Source organism: Drosophila rhopaloa, unplaced genomic scaffold (assembly GCF_018152115.1).
Source record: "Drosophila rhopaloa isolate 14029-0021.01 unplaced genomic scaffold, ASM1815211v1 contig_163, whole genome shotgun sequence".
Taxonomy (NCBI): domain Eukaryota; kingdom Metazoa; phylum Arthropoda; class Insecta; order Diptera; family Drosophilidae; genus Drosophila; species Drosophila rhopaloa.
The window spans coordinates 11,656,865-11,676,103 of record NW_025335043.1 but is presented as its reverse complement, the minus strand read 5'-3'; the positions used below and the strand labels follow the sequence as shown (position 1 = coordinate 11,676,103).

Here is a 19,239-nt window from a genome sequence, read left to right as displayed (position 1 = left end):
TTAATTGTAAACATATTTCTTTATGAGTGGGTACTTTGTTTGGCTTTTAATTTAATGTAAGTTCATTTAAGGGCCTTCGAATAATTTTAGTCCATTAGAGAGCCAAAAATAGTAAAAGTTAAATATTTAACTTAATTTATTTATCATCAAATCTTACCTTACAGTTTTTCTTATCTCATTTTTGTTAGGAATTAAAAACCAAACGATCAAGTTTAACAATTTATTTGTATTTTAACTAAGGCTAACTAACATTTTTTAAAGTTTCTAACCGACAAAGAGCTTCCAAGTTGAGGTTGTGGTATCGGGGAAGAGAATCCACTGGGGGTTTTCCCGCCCACCAGTTGACAGTTTGAGTTTGTGACTAGTCTGCGCGGCTTAAAGGGGGTTGAGTGGGCGGAGGACTGGCTGCGGCGCTAATCCAGCGATAATATCGAGTCGATGCTGGTGCGATTACTGCGCGGCTGCAGTCGTGGTCCACCCAAGTAACTAATTGGATTCGCGAACTGGCGCTGCAGCAGTGAGTTTTCCAGGAAAATTGGCGGAGGCGGGGGCGTCACTTTCGAGTGATGTCGTCGTAGGGGCACCAAGGGGGGCAATTTTCCAACCGGCTCCTCCGGATTTTCCAACCCATTCGGTGGCAGGGTGGACCCTGTTCGCGCATTTGTGGCGACATCAAAGGACTCGTGCTGCATTGGATCCTCTGTGTCATCGGGCGCTTTGTGGCGGGATTTGTGTCCCTGTGGCTGCTGCTGCGCTTTCTGGGGGAGATTGGGCATGAAAATGGCACCAGGACATCGGGTGGAACGGACACAGATGGAGGTTATCGGGTCGGAAAAGCGGGTGGGGGTGGGGAGAGGTTCAGGAATTTAGATCAAATATTTTTCAGGGTTTAATTCTATTTGGCTTTAGTCAAAGTGACGTTCAATGGACATGGACGGTAGTGAGGGGTTCATGTTTGTGTGTGTCCAGAGAAGAGATAAAGTTTTATAATTATTTAAAGGCTTTGAGAGATAGAGAAGGGGTGGGGGAATGGCGGTTATTCAAGCTCCTTTTTGTCCTGGCAAAAGTTTATTTCGCTTTTTTCTACCGGATTTTGGCACCTGTCGTGATTTGGCACTTTATGTTGTTAATATAAATGCACTGAACTGACATGAAAGTGTACACCTAAAAATTTGTCTGGCTTTGTACTTTACGGTTTTTTAATTGGACTTAAAATAAATAGATAAAATCCCTAGCCTACATATCCAAATAATACGAATTATACAAATTTATGTACTTATACAAAAAATTCAAATATTTAAAAAACACATCATTTCTAATTTAAGTCCTGGAAAAAAAATGACATTTAACATATTCTCGTAGTTAAAATAATATCGATTGGGTGAAATGAATCGCAGATCACTTAAAACATTAAATGTTATTTGAAAGTATACGAGCTTACACTATAGAACATACATATTTTAAGCTTATAATTCCCAAGTTATTATTCGGGGGATGAAAAAAGTATTAAAACCTTTTGAAAATACGATTTGCCGTCACACGTATATATTTATTTTATTATTACAAAATTGTATTTTAATTTTTTTAATATTTCTGAATCACCTGACTTTCTCATAAAATTTTGCAAGTGTATGTTTGCGTGAGCCCCGGTGTGTGTGAGTGTTTTGTGTGTGCACCTTCTGTATTGCATTCTGGATTGCCGAGCATATTCTGCCTGGACCCCGTCCAAAATCCATTTTGCAGCTCCATAAGCTCGGCCCCAAGGCTCTGGCCAACAAAGGCGCCATGTCAGTCCCCGGATGGTGTCTTGGTTACACGAAACACGCCAGTCACTTCACAGCATTTTGTATGGAAGCCTCTCAACTCATTCCGCCCCTCTATTTCCCAGAGCTAGGGGCGTGGCATCGTCAGCATCTGCCCGAAAATCAACTACAAGCGGCTAACGCGTTTTAGTCAAGTGCAAATGTGTTGGCCAAGCGACAGCGATGCATTTACATACTGCCATTGGAGGAAGTTAGGGAATAGGAGGACTTACGACCATGGAAATATCCTAACTAATGTTATTAAAAATTAATAGAATTTAAAATAAATTAATTTCAAATAATCTCTTTAAATATTATAAAAAAAGGAACTACTATGGTTGATGTTGATACCTATTTTTTTTTGTAATTTAAAATAATTGAATTGTTAGCTTCTGAAAAATAAAAAAAAATGTATCACAAAAAATAAAAGTTATAAAAAGCTAAACCGCCTGAGTTTGGTGAATTCATATACAAACATATTCTTTGCTACTGGGTATTAAGCATTTAAAAGTTTATTTTCCCTGGCATTTGCAGCTGCATGCGCTTTTCATACTTTTCCATTTTGCATTTGCATGGGACCCATTTCAGTTTCATTTTCGTGGAATTTTATTGTTCTTGGCTGAAGGTTACTTGGCACTGGAAGCAGTGGAAACAATAAGCAGAACTTGCACTTTCATGCAGCACACTGACACTGACACACTTCCTTTGCCTCTCGACCGGCCACGCCCCTATTTACCCGCCCAGCCCATCTACGATCCTTTGGAAGCCATATTAACATTGTTGTTCTGGCATTTTTCATTGCATGTGCCGCGGCGCATGCATTTCGAATATGTTTGTATTACGTACTTTGCCAAGTCATCATGCATTGTCGGAATATTGCAATTTATTACCTGCTGTTCGGGGGAAAAATGTTGGAAATAAAAAATAAAATAAATCGAGGTTTTCTATTCGTAGATTCTTTTAAGACGTTTTGGATTATATGAAACAATCTTTACAAAAATTAAAATAACAATTAAATTTTGCAAAAGGAAATTTAAAATTAATCTGGAAAAATGCCAATTATTTTCGTTGTGTACCAACTACAACAATGATGCCCTTAAACACACACACAATAACCCATACACACACGCATTTTGGAAGGATGGCGGTGGAAATATATTTATTACACATGTTGAACAATGTAAGCACAAGTTTTGCTGCTCATTTGGTCGATGGTCAACAAGCAAATGCCTTGTTAACCATTATGGGCCATGTTTTAATGTAGCAACACACAAACGACAACAAGAACAAAAAACGACAATAACTTTTCGCATTAAATGAATGCCAAGTGGCATTGAGACACTGGGTGGAGGAAAAGATGGAAAGGGCGGGAAAATATAGCGAAAAGCGAAAGATTGGAAACAAAGGAAAGAAAAAGTTCGCTTTTTCAACTTTTCAACGCGGAAATTAATAACAAATTGCTTTAAGCCACCATGACGATTACGTTCTGCCCCTGCCTCCATTTAACAGTGGTGACAATTTAGCATTTTTTACGACATGATTAACTATATTAAATACTCGTTTCCAAAATTAAGTACAAAAGTAAAATTTCAATTTAAATTTGTTAAACCGATTTTAGGAGACTTCCACTTTTCACCTATAGGTTTTATAATATATTTCTTTGAAAGACATCCAAATAAATGTTCTTAATTGAAACCCAGTCGTCATAAAAGAATTTATAAACAAAATAGCTAAATTTTTTATACAAATTTTGTATAAAGTTTTCAATTACATTTTGTTATGAAAAAATATTTTAAAAAAATCAACTGGGCTCCTTTAAATAAGCTACTTTTTGTATTTAAATAATGCCACCACTGTTTACTCGATGGTAGCCAAAAATCAGTGTGCAAGCATAAGAACATCCTTACATATATCCTGTTTTTTCCGGGATACGCCTTAAGTTCAGAATGGACATCGGAAAAAGTTTTTCCTGTACAATAAACACTTCATTGCGCACTTGAGTTAATTTGTCAAGAAAGTCGAGCGCATACATATGTTAAAATTATTGAAAAAGTTTCAAGTGGCAAATGGCGAAAGATGATGTTGGTCCTGATGGTTTTTCATTAAACACAGGGACTAGGATGAGGAGTTTTCCTTTTGCCGCTGGACCATGGCAATTGTTGTAAACCATGAATAATGCATGCTGTAAAAGTTTAATGAAAATGCACGAAAAAGGAAACGCCACAGATTCGCCACCAATGGAAACAAACAAACTGCTAGACACACAAAAAGTTGCAAAAAAAAATAATTAGAGCTAGCTGCCAAGCAACCAAGGCAATTGGCTTTTGTCCCCATTTTCTTTTTTCCATTTTGGTATTTGAAATTGGGAATTTATGGAATTCATGGAATTAATATAAGTTATTTTTTGAAAACATGGAAATATATTAGCAAAAAAATACATTTCTATTTTTAATATAAAAAGTCAAATTAAGAGCAAAAAAGTTATTTAAGAATAATTTAAGAAAATTGTTTTTGGAAATAATAATACTCAATATTAAAATAATACTCAATATTTAAATAAAACTCCATATTATTTATACTTGTTAAAAAAATATCTTGAAGAAAAAACAACTTGTCTTAAACCAAAATATTTTGGTTTATTTTATTCTAGCTATTTGGAAATATTCATAAAATAAATTTGTGGTAAATTACGAAAAATTTGCAGCTGCAAGGCATCGAAAACATTCCAGACTCCTTGGTGTCCTGCTTTATTTTTACGCTCCGCTTTAGATGAGCTCCACTCTCGTCGCCATTGTCCTGGGTCCATTATCCTTTATCCTGGCTCCTGCTGGTGCTGCTGTTCAATAAACTGTAATTCGTGCGCCACTTTCATGTGCATTCATTTGTCGCCTCACTCACACTATCTCAGGACACAACCACTCAGCTGCACGCACACACACACACACACACACAGTCAACTCCGCAGCACATTGTGCTTGGCGTACATGGCGTATGAGTGACATTTAATTAAAATTTATGTAGTCTAAAAAGGCAAGAATTTTTCTACACCCCGCCTCTTCAAATTTATGCAACGCCCAATTTTGTTTGAGTTGTATTAAATGTTCGCAGTGTTGCAGACCGGGTTTTTGGTAATCATGTGTAAATTTGTTTTTACACCCATTACAAGTGCAGGTCGACGCCGACACTTTTGCTCCCTGACAATTACCACTGGGGAATACGTATACATAATCAAATATTTAAATGGAAAATTGCACTTTTGCCGGAGCAAAGATAAGATGTGAAAGTGAGGGGCATTTTACTTTTCTGCTTGGCCTTTACAAATGACTGAAGTTTAATTTAAGTTTCAGTTAAGGTTGAGCACTATCTTTTGGTAGATCTCAGATATTCTTAATTGTAATGGCTGGTGAAGTTTACCTTAAACGGAAATGACTTTATTATGAAATATGAGCAGGTTCGTTTGTGTGGTTTTTTATATACGTTTATTGAAAAGCAACCCTTTAAATGTTACTAAAAATTGAACAATAAGTGTTAAAAATATAAATTTCATATCTTTATCCCAACTGCTTTTTTTCCTAAATGTGATCAAATTTTCCCTTTGTCAAACATTAATATTGATTTAATTTTTGTTAATTTTATTTATCTTAATTTATATTTATTTACAATACATAGCTTTAATAATCACTTTGCTGTTCTTAAATTAAATAACATTATATTTTCCTCATTTCTTCTCCTTGGCTTGTTGCTTTTTCTTGTTTATCATGTATTGATGAATTTGCATGCGTCGATAGTACAAATGTCGCTGAAGATTCTTCCTGAAGAGCGTTTCCCTGGCGAGAATCTCCAGATCCTCGAAGCTGCACTGTCGAATATTCTTCTTAGTTTTAGCGATTAGTTCACTGGTCAGGTGAATTTTGGTTGCAGAAACCCGAGACACATGGATTTTTCTCCTTCTTAACTCTTCGCGGTGCATAAACATTGCATATGCGGCGGTGGGAGATTTTTTTTGCGATTCCACGAGATTCTGCGAAGGATTCTGCTTCGAGTTCTCCTTGACTTCCTTGTTCTTCTGGATGAGATACATCTTGACTGTGCGATTGCTTGAATGCGTTTGCTGGTTACGTCAGTGGTGATGGCTTATTTTATACGCAATCCTTTTTTTGACCTGCCCATTCATGCCATCCATTCTCGCAGGTCAATCGGTTTCCCAGGCCAAAAACTGACCTGAATGCGAGTTTTTTGTCATTAATTTTTTTACAGCACGCGGGTGGCAGTGGATTAAAAAATGTAATCCCATTCATTACCTAAAAAGTGTCGTAAAGTTCTCGGGAATAGTGAAAAAGTACTCCTTCGTGGCACTCATGGTCGCTAATCCGGATATATAACCGGATTAGGACAAACTGAACTGTTTATGGGTCAAAAGACCGTCGGTCGTGTTTTCTCATGTTCATACTCGTCCTGATTTTGCGGTCGCATCGATTCTCTCCGCCGTACACTTTACATGCTGCTAATCCTTTCGTCACAGTGTCATGGCAATTAGCGTCATAATGAAGAGACAGCTGATAGCACGTTCTCTGTTTTTGGTAAATTCCCACAGAGTCGGGTTGAAACCAGGCGCCGGGGACATTTGGGAGAGGAGCTGTATAGCCGACGGCCAGGTCATTACCAGCTGACCCAATTTGTAAACATCCAAGCCAAATATTTGACTTTGATCGCCGGCCACAACCGCAACTTCTTTATTATTCGTCAGACGAACAGTGGAATGAAAGTGATTTTAAGCGAGCAAAAAACTTAAAAGTACCCACTTTCGTTAGAATATAAGTTTAGTAAATTTTAAAGTATGTATCAACTAAAGTGGTTTCTTTAAATTTGTGTACTATTAAAAAAGTATCTTTTTAGAAAGTCTACGATAGCATTTTTCAACTTTAAATGAATAATTTAGAAATATAATATATACATTTTAATAATGTTTTAACTGCCTTTAAAAATAAAATAAAAATTCTTTAACTACATATTAGCTATTAAATTCTATTTACTGAGCCAGAAACGTAGTCTACTCCATTTTTCCACAAGATCTGCTATCTGAATAAAATAATCCCATTAGATTCTACTGTGCCTCGGCCGTGTTGTTATACCCGTTACTCGTAGAGTAAAAGGGTATATTGTATTCGTGCAAAAGTATGTAACAGCTAGAAGGAAGCGTTTCCGACCCTATAAAGTATATATATTCTTGATCAGGATCACTAGCCGAGTCGATCTAGCCATGTCCGTCTGTCCGTCTGTCCGTCTGTCCGTCTGTCTGTCCGTCTGTCTGTCTGTCTGTCTGTCTGTCTGTCTGTCCGTATGAACGCTGAGATCTCGGAAACTATAAAAGCTAGAAGATTGGCATTTTGCATGTAGATTTAAGAAGTTCCTACGCAGCGCAAGTTTGTTTCAAAATGGTGCCACGCCCCCTTTAACGCCCACAATCGCTTATATACGATTTTAAAAATTTAAATATTTCGGAAAAGTAAAAATGCAGTTTTATTGTGTTTATCAATACCTATCGAAATGTAGAAGAAATTTTTCAAATCGGACCATTCGTTAAAAAGTTATGCGTAATCAAAGTTTCTATCTCCATCTCCCTCGCACTCCCTTTACCTGAGTAACGGGTATCTGATAGTCGAGGCACCCGACTATAGCGTTCTCTCTTGTTTTTTCATAAATTTATGCTTCGGGGCAAAAGGGCGATATAAACTCATTACATTGGCTTGACTGCTGTTGATGTTGTTGCCCGTTTTGATGGGGCGGCTGTTGCTTATTCCAGCGTATTCTCCATCCGAAATGTTTGGCGTTCGTTTTTGGGTTTCATTACCAAAAAGGGTTTTCTGGCCGAACCAGAATCGTTCTATGTGCGAAAATCACAACATTTTAATCTCATAATCTGAATTTATGTGCAGACTCAATTTCGTTATACTTAACGACATTTTATGCGATTATTTTATGCTGGCAAGAGCCGAAACTGAAGGAGCTCAAGGGAAGCCCAGCGCCAGACTAGCTATATAAGCTCCCCTTTTCCACACACACGCCATTTGCGGTTCCGCTGGCACCCTTCAAAGTAAGTGGAGATGGAGAAGGTGCACTTAGAGAAATAATACTAAGCATATTAAAAAAACTTGTCGGGAATTTAAAGGAATTCAATCGGTATAAAAAAATGTTGTTAAATACAAAAAATAGAAATTCTTTATACTTATATTTAATATATGTATCATTCGGTTTTTAATAATATATTTCAAATAAAAAGGTCTCTATTAAAATTATGCTTTAAATTTAATTATAAAAAAATTAAATTCATGCAAATTAAAATAAAATTAAAATATTTTTTTTCGAATGACAAAAATTTTTTTCTTAGTGCAAACGTTAAGTACATCAAATATGTGTGAGTGTGCATGAGTGTCAGTGCGTCTATGAGTACTTGAGATTTTCTATGGTCGCACAAAACACATTAGTTAAAAGTACTGACCAACAAAGCCACTAACAAGCTGTTGGTAGTTGTCTCTCCCCTTCCCCGAAAGCCCCTCCTTTTCCCCCATAGTACACACTATATCCTCAGTTTTCCCCCATTTTCCACCACATATTGAAGTGCCATTATGTGCGCTTTACTTTTTCCATCTTCTCCGACTTCAACGCTCCTTGTTGTTGTATCAATCTCGATGATGCTGCTAGCTTGTTGTTGTTGTCAGCACTTTGCTGGTGGAAAGTTTTTTAATAAACGCATTTAAATGAATTGATGTATGGCCGAGTTATTCTACGTAATTTCTCATCATTTAATATGAAACAAGTTAAGGTTGTGTTCTCATTTTCCGGCCAAAGAACTTTTATTACCTTCGTATATCACACAGTAAGGAATGGAATTTACAATAAACAAAAAAGGGAAATTGCGAAATGGGAAAGAATGAAAGTTGTGCAATTCTTAAAACTTAATGAAGGCAACTTTTGCGTTGCAGCAAAAGCAGTTTCGAGCTTAACTTTAAAGGTATAAATTTACAGTAAGTTTATGAGTTTGAAAAGGTATATTTTTAATTGGAACTTTCAAATTCCAAACCTTCACTACTTGCAATATTTTGTATCTCCTCTTCTCATTTAAATACACAAAAATACTTTTCTTATAAAATAAAGATTTAAAGAATTATCAAACCTAACTATATTTTAAAATGTGCTTTTTGGGTTTCACTTGTTTAAAACTCTTTAATGCTTTAGATCCAACTAATTCTAAGAATAGTTTTGGTTTAGTAAGAATGAAATCCTTTTATCTTTGTCCAAATGTATTTAAACCAAAGTCTTAAATTCCATGAAATATTTAATGAAATTTTTGCAACGTTTATGTGCAAGTTTCATTTTGGTTGAATTTGATGCAAAAAGTTTCTTCAATTTTTTGAGGAATATTCATGTCGATGGGCAGACAGTTTTCTTTATACACAACCATCCAAGGACTTGCTTCTTTTCAATTTATATTATTTGTTTTGCCTTTGTCTCTGTCGCACTTTGACTTGCTTTTATTTATACAAATTGCTTTTGTTTTCGACTCTCGTGCCTTTTGTGCCTTGTTTATTCAGCCCTGTTGTCTTGCCATCAATTTGCCTAAATATTTATGCTTTTATACATCTTTTCTGGCACAATTTTTGCATTCGTCTCGTTTTGTTTTTTGCCGTCAGTTTCTGGTGGTGGTGGCCCGTCTATTGACGCCATGGTATCCGTTTTGTTTGCCACCAGCTTTGCGATTTCCATTGCTGTTGGTGTTTGTAGTGCCGCTGCTGTTGGCCAAATCCACATCCGTTTCGGCCACGATTGGCGGACCCCAAGAAACTTGTCGCCGCACTGTTGCCGGTCCAACTCCAGAACCAGAACCCGAACCAGGTCCTGTCCCAGCTCCTCCGGACCCACCATTCCCCCCCGATCCCGGCTTCCTCCGCTTGGAACTCTGCTGCTGAAGTGAGGCACCAGCTCCTCTTTGAGACAGTTGTCGTTGCTGCGGCAGCTGCTTTTGCATTTCATGTTGCTGCTGCTGCTGTTGTTGCTGTCAAAGTGCAGAAATGTTTCGTATTGCTTTTTATTAAAAACTTTTTTGGCTCATATTTTTTTCGGGCGGCGGTGGGTGTTTTTAAATCATTTTCATGCAACTTTTCGTTTGGAAGAGACATTCCTTTTAAAAAAGATTTTCTTTGATTAGTTTCATACGTTGACATGCTTTCATGCTGGGTTTTTTGCTTCTTTTTTAATCAACATGCTCGCAGTCATATTGGTAAAGCTCACTTGTTAGTAATACGATTTGCATATTTGATGTTAGAGCAAGCAATTGAAATTCATCATTTTTTTTGTGTACCTTTTAAAACAAGGTAAGGAGAAAATGTTCCAGAATTAAGCACCCATTCAAGTGTGTAATTTGAGAGGGAGCCCTAAAGCCATCCTATTGTATTTCACTCTTATTGTTCATTTTTAAAGACATTGTTTTGTTGTATACTTGAAAAGCAGAGTGAAAACATGCGAAGCTAATTAAAACTATTCTTACTGAGGCAATCAAATATTAAATACTATGAAATTAAACACAAATACCTAAGGGAAGGTTTTGAAATGGAAAGAAAAGTGGTTGAAATTACAAAAAAGGAAATAATTAAAACGGAAAATTATTTAAAATTTTGAAAAATCAGCGATATAAAAAAATCATCATGCTAGACAAATAAAATATTCTTTAAATTCAATATTTAAAATATAAGCCTACATTGTCTAAAATGAATAGGTTTAAAATAATGTTTAACAAAGTATATTTGTTACATGCATACACGTATTTATGTAATATATATTATATATATTTAATTACTTCTTTTAGGTAAATCAAAATTATTTCTCTATAAACCTTCAACCACCGACTTCCTTTAATTTATTTTTTATGTTGTGGCCTGCGTCTTAATTTACACATCATTAGCTCGGTTCGAATTCTTTGCCTTCATTAAGAATTATATAAAACTTGAGCAAACAACACAAAATCTGTGTGATGGCCTCTGCATGTGGGTGCTGCCAGTGGGTTTGTTTTTTGGGTGTGGAGACTTTCTTGTTGCTGCAGTTTGTGGGGGCTTGGGGTTTCGTTTTTGCATTCTAAGCTCGTAATGAGTTTCACCGCAGCATTGTGGTAGCTGGCAAAGTTAAGTGCGTGCAGCGTTTGCGGCAGGCCAAAATGAACAGCGGCAGGCGGGGGCGAAAATGCTGGAAATGCTGGAAAAGCCGGCAAGAAACGGAGCAGAAGCACCAGCAGCCACGCAAGATGAAAGAAAAGTGCAAAGACGCCCACAAACATTTTGAATAAAAAGAAACTTGGCATGCATGACAGGAGCAACCTCAGTAGAATCAGCAGCACGAGCAGAAAATACCCACCAGCTGAGGCACTTGCACTTTTTGGTGCTGCTCAAACAAAAGATGCAGCCACGTCCTACGACTTTCACTACAGTAAACTACCAAAACTTTCGGATATAAAAGATTATTAATGAATAAATTGAAAATAAAATGGGAAATAGACAGTTTGGAAAAGTATGTTTAGAAGACGATTCGCAAAAATGTATTTTCAACTACAGTAAACTAAGAAATACCAAAACTTTTGGACATCAAATTGATATTAAATAAATAATTAGATAAAAAAAATAGATAAAACTAACTTATGCAGTATACTAAAAAATATTTAAGACAAGAATCAAACAAAATAAAATATCTTTCAGATTATTATTTATTTTTGTTAAATAATTTATTATGATATATTGTTGTAAGTTAATCATGAGTAATAAAAGTAATACTAAAAACATTTTTAAGTAATCTAATTACTGTGAAATATAAGCCAGCTAACCATTAATTAATCTCTTGAAAGTCCAACAATTAAAGGGCATAATTAATCGAATTAATTTTTGACTGCAAAGTTATTTCCCCAGAAACCCCGTTTTAAAATGAGGTTTCCCTACCGATCAGCCACTGTATTAACCCCTTGAAAGGAGCAGCCAGCCAACTCCCACTCTTTGTGAAGCGAAACTTTTTGATTTTGAGGCAGGAAAAAAGTTTTGAGTGCGCTTCAATTTCGGTTGCTTTGCAATCAGGCTCGCGTAGACGCCGCAAGTCAAGTGGAAATGTGGAAAGCGGCGGGGAAATGGCGGGAAAATGTGGGCCAAGTTGGGTGGTGGGTAGACAATGCCGCACGCACTTTGCACTCTGCACAACTTTCGCCATTTTTCGGGTGTCACCAAAGCGCCATGGAACTAACAAAAAAAAAAAAAGTGGGAAAATTCATCGCCAGATTTGAATGTGCAGCGATTGGCCTCGAGAAAATGCCGGGAAAATTCAATTTCGCTGCAGCTTAAGCTCAGACAAAGTACATGCTAAGTAAGCTCAAAAGTAACATGCGACCCCCTCGATAGACACTTTTCCAGCTAAAACTACATGAAAGCCAATAAGTTCAATATTTTGCTTTTCCAATTTCCCCTTCAGAAATCGGGGCGACGGAAAAGGGAGTTCGTACTTCGGTGGAAGTTTGTTTTTGGGCGTGCCGAAAAGTCGATGCAAAAGTTGAAAGTTCGTGCCGCGTTTGTTGCTTAGTTGAAGGTTTTGTCTTAAGTTTTCTGGCCAAAAGAGTTTCTGGTCACCGCCATGCATATACAATCTATATAAATCATGGACAGGCACTTGATAAGCAAGAAGACCGACTTTCCCATCATGCTCCCATAAATTGTGGCCTGCAACAATTGTTATTCTTCGTCCAAAGTTCATTTCAAAAAGGCAGTTTTTCTTGCAGGGATTTCCCAGATTTTCTTCAACGCATATTCATTTGGCAAATGTCCTTTAACAAAGAAGTAGAGGAGGCAGAGCACTCGCATCCCCCCAAATGCAGTTCAATTTCTTTTTGTTCGAAGGTATTTTAACTTTTGTGCTGGCCAGAGCTTTTCTTCTATTAAATAACATTTTAGACAATTGGCTTGGCTGCAAAAACCAAAGGAGGAGCGACTGCCGCTGGCAAGAAATTGCATTGATGCCGCTTAAGAAATTGTCCTGGCCACAACAACCAAGCAAAAGGTTATATTTTTTTAATGCTTTTTGCCCCGGCTAACAAAGGAAAAGGAATTGGCCAATATACAAAGAAAACGAAGGAGGAAAAGACATGAAAAACCACACACTCACATAGAAATCGGAAACTTTCAAAGGGATGTAAAAACTATCAAGTAGTTAAGATTCTAGGGTCATTCTTACAGACATTAAATGTTAAAAAAATACGTATTTTCTTTTGGGTTCAAGAGTTGGTTGAGGTTCTTAGAAATACAAAATTAATTAGGTAACATTAAATCTTAAGACATTCTTGAACCAAGTTCTTACAAAAAATTAAAATACTTTAAACAGCTTTTAATTTAAAAGCATCCTGTCAACATTTGGAAGTTAGTAAAACCCTAAAATACTGTCCCAATAAATTGTACAGTGCCAAAGCAAATAAAATTAATTTTTTCTTTTATTTCATCGAAATAATCAACTGTTGTACACAAATTATAGCATATTTTTTGGGGCTCGACTTTGTCAATCACCTTCGCTGCATTTAATTCATTCAACTTGATAGTGCCGTTAATCGGCTTATACAATAATTGAGAAATAATTGAATTGACTCGATTGGCAAAAGCATTGTTCCGTTCAATACCTATTGGCCTGACCAATTTCGTTGCGATAAGCCAATTGCCAATAGTTTTCCCCTTTTCCACGTCTTTTTTTTTGTTCTCAGTTGGTTTGTGTTAAATTTAATTAAACAGTCACACCATAAGCGCATTTAATATCAACAATTAAAAGGACACGCACAAAAACACATTCTCTTACGCACGGGTGTGTATTTTACCATTATATTGTGATTAAATATTTTTAAAATACATCTGAAAATGTTTGTTGCTATTCAAATATGCACACGGAAAATGGGGGAAATATTTCCCAAGTTTTGTTTATTTAGTTAAATTCAATTAAATGCAATTTAATTAAACGGAACATTTTCCCAAGTTTATGATGGCCGCCAGGCAGTGTGCAAAAGAGACAACACAACGCTCGCATACACATGCAGACATTCGAAGTAAACAACTTAAAACGTCATTAAGAATATATTTAAAACATTAGGGTCATGCTATATATTTTAAGAATATTTGTTAAAATAGAAGGTTGTCGTGTTTGTTTAGACAAAACTATGATTACTTATTCATTAACCCAATTTTTTTTTGATTAAAATATTTAAAAAATAGAGCTTCAGTGAAATTAATCTAAATTTGTTTACATCAGTGAGTAAATAATAGATTTCAATTACCATAATAAAGAACATTGGACTCTAATTGCGCAGATACAACTTCATTTGTAATAACAAACAAGCCAAAAAAATACATCGTTATTAATATTTAATTCTTAAGTGGCTTTGTGATAACCCCCTTGAGTTTTAATTGAAATTCCAATATATGTTTATCAATAAAATAACCTTAAAAAACGTTTTTAAGTTAAGGGGTCATTGAATTGAAAATGGCAGCCAATTAATGATTTTATTCAAAAATCAGAGTATATTTACAAGGAATAAATTATAAAATTTTAAAGTAACATTGTATAAATGGGGAGTTAAAATTAAAATGTATACTTGATTAAAAAATTTCTTAACTTATGTATATAGTAACAAACCAATTAAAACTATTTTCAAAGGAAAAAAATAAGTACACTAGATGTTATTGTATTGGCAATATTGCATTGTTAGTAATACTCGATGTACTGTAAGTAAATCCCTTGAGTTGCAATTACAGTTGATTCCCGATCGTGTGTAACCCTGATTGTACTTGACATTATAACGTTTGTTTATCCAATCTGACTACTAATGTCCCCGTTGACTGTCCAAATATTAGTACATGAATATGTGTGTTTGTTTTCGGGGATGTCCTTGCGATTGCAATTGTAAATGATGCACTTTCATGCCCTACAGCTGTATGCCTATGTATTTGCAGGCCATTTACTTTCGTTATGTAATGACAAGCTCTTCCACTTGACTTATGGTGTGTGGTTGTGTGTATATGTTGTGTTCTTGGATGGATGAGTGGCTTTGGGTGTTATTTACATGCCAATGCCAAGGCCGTGCCTCTCAGCCCAACGCATGCAAATTGGTCTCGCTGATTGTGGCTATTGGCGCCACTCTGATAAGGTTTACACTGGGTTGGGGTCCTCTGCTTACCGGTAGACTTGGCACCTGCACCTGCACCTGCACCTGCCCCTCATCCCCCGCAGCCACCTGTTCATTTTGGGGCAGCTGTCCGTTTTGGGCGGCGGGCAACTGAGATGATGGCTCTGAGGGCTCTGCTTTCGCCTCCGGATCCTTGGAAGCTGCACAGAAAAAAAATTAAAATTAAATTCATTTTTTACCACATATAATATTTGATATTAATTAAAAAACTGAAAAAAATGTACTCCTTATATAATATTTTTAAGAACTACGCAATTCATTAAGATATTATTTGTTTTAATATTTAAATATATATAATATATAAACTATTTTTTTAGCATAACCAAGAATACTTTTAAATCAGATTTAAATTATTTTAAGTTTCATAGACTAAACAGAATATGAAAACTTAAACTTCACATACTGATTTTGTTTTCAGTGTCAGCGGCGCAAAAGCCAATTATAAATTGTTCATATTTTGTGGGATTTTGAGTGATTTATATGGACGCACCATTGGCTGTGGCAGAGGAATCAGTGGTGTCCGTCGTAATCTGCTCAGCTGGCTGAGCCTGCGACTCCTTCACTTCGGTGGCAGGTGTGTCCTTTTGAGGCTCCTCTTGCTCGCTGCTTTTTTCGGCTGTTTTCTCCACCGGCGCCTCATCCTCCTCCTCTTCCTCCTCCTCGATGCGCGAGGTAATGTCCCCGTTTTTGGACATGGCGGTGGGCGTGCCAGGTTGGGAGGGCGTGGCACTGCCGTTTTTCAATATGCCCACCAAGGGGGCACCATTGCCCGGCTTTTTGTCTTCCTGCGGCAGCTGAGACTCACACAAAAAAAGGAAATTTTATATTTGGATTTATTTTATTCGTAAGATGTAGAAGTATTGAAATAAAAATAATAATATTTTCACTGTTGCACAAGTTATTTGAGAAAATTAAATAGCAAATATTTTTTACTTTGATAAAAATAAATTTTTAAATATATTTCTCTAAATATTCAAAAAGAAAAAAAGAATAGGATCAAATATTTTATTTTATTTTATTTTTATATTATCTATAAAACGGTTTAAGTTCAACTGTTTTTTTAAAATGGATCATTCATATATTTTAAAACTAAAAAATATAATTTATTGATTATAGAATCTTCAAAATAGCTTTATTTGTTATTAAATCTTGTTCTGCACTTTTAAATGAAGTTATTTATAACTAACAGAAAATGGTATCAAATTCATGTATATTAAAATAAAAAGTTTGTTTTTGAAAATTGTCTTTTTTCCCAGTGCATTTTAAAGGGAGTTAATAAAACATTATTGTCGGCTGGGCCATTACTTACCGCCTTGTAGGTATATGGCGGAAGGCCGTTCCCCGATCCCGCCGTCACTCCGCCCAGGAGGCCGGCCTTAACACCTGGCGACTCGTGCATCTTGGTTGCCTGCTCCTTGGACCAAATGATGTCCTCGTCCGTCTCGCGTTCGATGCGCTTCTTGTAGGCCAAGTGGCTGCGATACACCTCCAGCAGGCAGCAGATCACGATGATGACGAAGACGGTGGTCAGCGTGAGGAAGACGACCTGCGTGGAGTCCTCCTGCTTGTCCTCGTCGTACACGAATCTCGGGACGTAGGGGACGCGGGCCGGCGGCTCCTCCACCCATGGCTCCGGTATCTGCGGCACACAGGTAGAGGGCATTCATTAACACAATTTGTCGCCTGGCTGCCTCGGATAATCCGATTCCCGAAGCCCCTAGCAGGCATCCTTTCTTTGCACTGACAAAAATGTACTTTCTGATTTTAAGTCTTAATTTGAAATTACTTTTTTTTCGTAATTTTAATGAAAATTTTTGAAAAAATGCTTTTGGAGAAAAGTGTGAAAAAGCTGGACTTCTAAGCCCACAACTTTTCTTACAGACATCCGATTTCAAAGTGGCATACCTCTAATTGATTCTGCTTTAATTCTTTAAAAATCTGTATACTCATATGAGTTTGTATTTTTGGCTCGATTTTTCGTCATTTTTACGAGGTAACCCCTTTCCAAATTTTCGAAAAATGGCTTGCCAAAAAGAAAACAAAAATCTGCACTTCTAAGCCCATAACTTTTCTTACAGACATCCGATTTCAAAGTGGCATACCCCGAAATATTTGTGGTTTAATTTTCCGAAAATCTGTATCCTCATCTTGGTTTGGTTTTTTGCTCGATTTTTCGTCAATTTTACGAGGTAACCCCTATCCATATTTTCAAAAAATGGCTTTGCAGAAGTGTATTTATAAACTGAACTTTTAAGCCCATAATTGTTCTTACAGAGACCAGATTTGAATCATTTCTAAATTTAGAATAGTGGAAAAGTGCATTTCTAGGCTTAAAACTTTTCTTACAGATATCCGATTTTAAAGTGACGTACTTCTAAATAATTTTGATCTAATTCTTTAAACATCTGCGTTTAAGCTTTTGGGTCGATTTTTTGTCAGTTTTATTTTTATCTTAAATTATTTCAAGACTAACTTTTACTAACCCCCTAAAAAACTGATTTAAAGAGTTTGTATTTTTTGTTTTGACTCATAAATTGTAAAGTGTAAAAACAAGTATCCCATATTTTTCGCAGTGTGCTACCCACCATGCTGACGTTGACCATGGGCTCCTGCGTGGGCTGCTCGCTCACATCGAATTTGGCGTTGCACTGGGCGCTCCGCACTCCCTGAGGATTGATGACCGTAATGTTGTCGGCGGTGGACTTTGTGAATAGCATGTACTCCTCGAGTGGCTTCATAACGTGCCCGTTCACCTGTATATAGATGTCTACCGATGGGCGGTTGGTTTACCCAATTTGCGGCGGATGAATTGGGGATGGGGTGGGGGGTTGGGTTGAAATTTTCATTAGTATTGGTCATTAATTCAAATTGAAATGCAAATGTGTGTGGATGGCGGAGTGGAAATTGGAATTGCGTTTGCCTTCTCGACTCGGTGGGTTGGGCTCGACTGACTCTGACTTTGACTTTGCTTCCGTTCGAGGAGGACCCGTGGCAAGTCGTTCGTGCGTGTTTGATGCCCGTCCCGAAATTAGCAATAACATTTTTAATGCCTATCGGTAAACTCCCACAACGCCACTGACGCTCCTTGATTGTGTATTTTGGGGGAGTGCTACCCTAAATTGGCAAATTAATGGAATTTCTAGTGTGTTCAGATGATAATTAAGCTAGTGACTTAGTTCTTGGTATGCCAATTTGATAGTGGACTTTGAATATTAAATATGGTATCTAAAACACTCATTTATTTAGAAATGGTTGACCAAAAATGAATATATTAAACGATTTTCTGCTAATAATATTTCATTTAACTAAAAAAATTAATTTTATTATTTTTGGATATATTGCCCCACTGTGTCCGCTGTAAATGACCAAAACTATCGCATTATTTTGTATCTAAAACATTCATTTATTTAGAAATGGTTCACCAAAAATGAATATATTAAAAGGTTTTCTGCTAATAATATTTCATTTAACTAAAAAAAATAATTTAAGTATTTTTGGATACATTGCCCCACTGTGCCCACTGTAAATGACCAAAACTATCGCATTATCCTTCGATGCCTCTTTAAGGGGATGATCAAGGAAGTTTAACAGCCCCGCCCACATGTGGTGTGGGCGTGGTTGGCTGAACATCTGTTTTATGAGCGGTTGGGTAGAGGAGAGATTGGTGGGTTGCTGGGTTGAATTTTTAATCAAAGTGTTGGACACTGTGCTGCGGTTTGGAGTGGCAGCAAAGCAGCAATTTAAATATGAGCCACTGTAAATCTTGAGAGCAAAAACTGACAGAATTTATGGCAACGACGCCACGGCCACGGAAATGACTTTTTATGGCAGCGAATAAATTTAATTTTTTGGTCAACAATGTGAAGCAGTTTTCCTCTAGCCCCCCGGCGAGCACTATCTCCCCCCTTACCCTGAATTTTGAGCGCTCAGCTCAGTGAGTTCATAAAGTTACAGCAGTTAAGCAGAGGACACACTGAGAGGAATTCTTAGCCTTTAACCTGATTTCTTATTTTACTCTAAGGACAGAATTTTGTTAGAAATATGATATAGAATTTACTCATTTTACTCTTGTCCCTAGAAAGTAAAAAAAAACAGACAAATATAGTCTCCATTCTTATATAGTTTTTGAATATTCTGAATTACAAAGAAAACACTCTTTAAAGAGTGGCCACTTAAAAGACTAAAAATCCT

At 36.6% G+C, this 19,239-nt stretch overlaps 2 protein-coding genes across 2 annotated transcripts in view; both read right to left on the bottom strand.

Annotated features, from left to right (window-relative positions):
- Window positions 1-206: 206 nt before the first annotated feature.
- Window positions 207-19,239, bottom strand: part of LOC108047776 — a 64,509-nt gene continuing 45,476 nt past the window's right edge. Inside the window, 5 exon segments of the mRNA XM_044458308.1 lie at window positions 207-758; window positions 15,040-15,188; window positions 15,539-15,842; window positions 16,358-16,687; window positions 17,634-17,815. Coding sequence (XP_044314243.1) covers window positions 414-758; window positions 15,040-15,188; window positions 15,539-15,842; window positions 16,358-16,687; window positions 17,634-17,815 — 1,310 coding nt within the window. The 3' untranslated portion in view covers window positions 207-413.
- On the bottom strand, window positions 5,436-5,896 carry LOC108047784. Its single transcript, XM_017128136.2, has one exon. It carries the CDS (start codon window positions 5,881-5,883, stop codon window positions 5,521-5,523), a length of 363 nt encoding a protein of 120 aa, XP_016983625.1. The 5' UTR covers window positions 5,884-5,896; the 3' UTR covers window positions 5,436-5,520.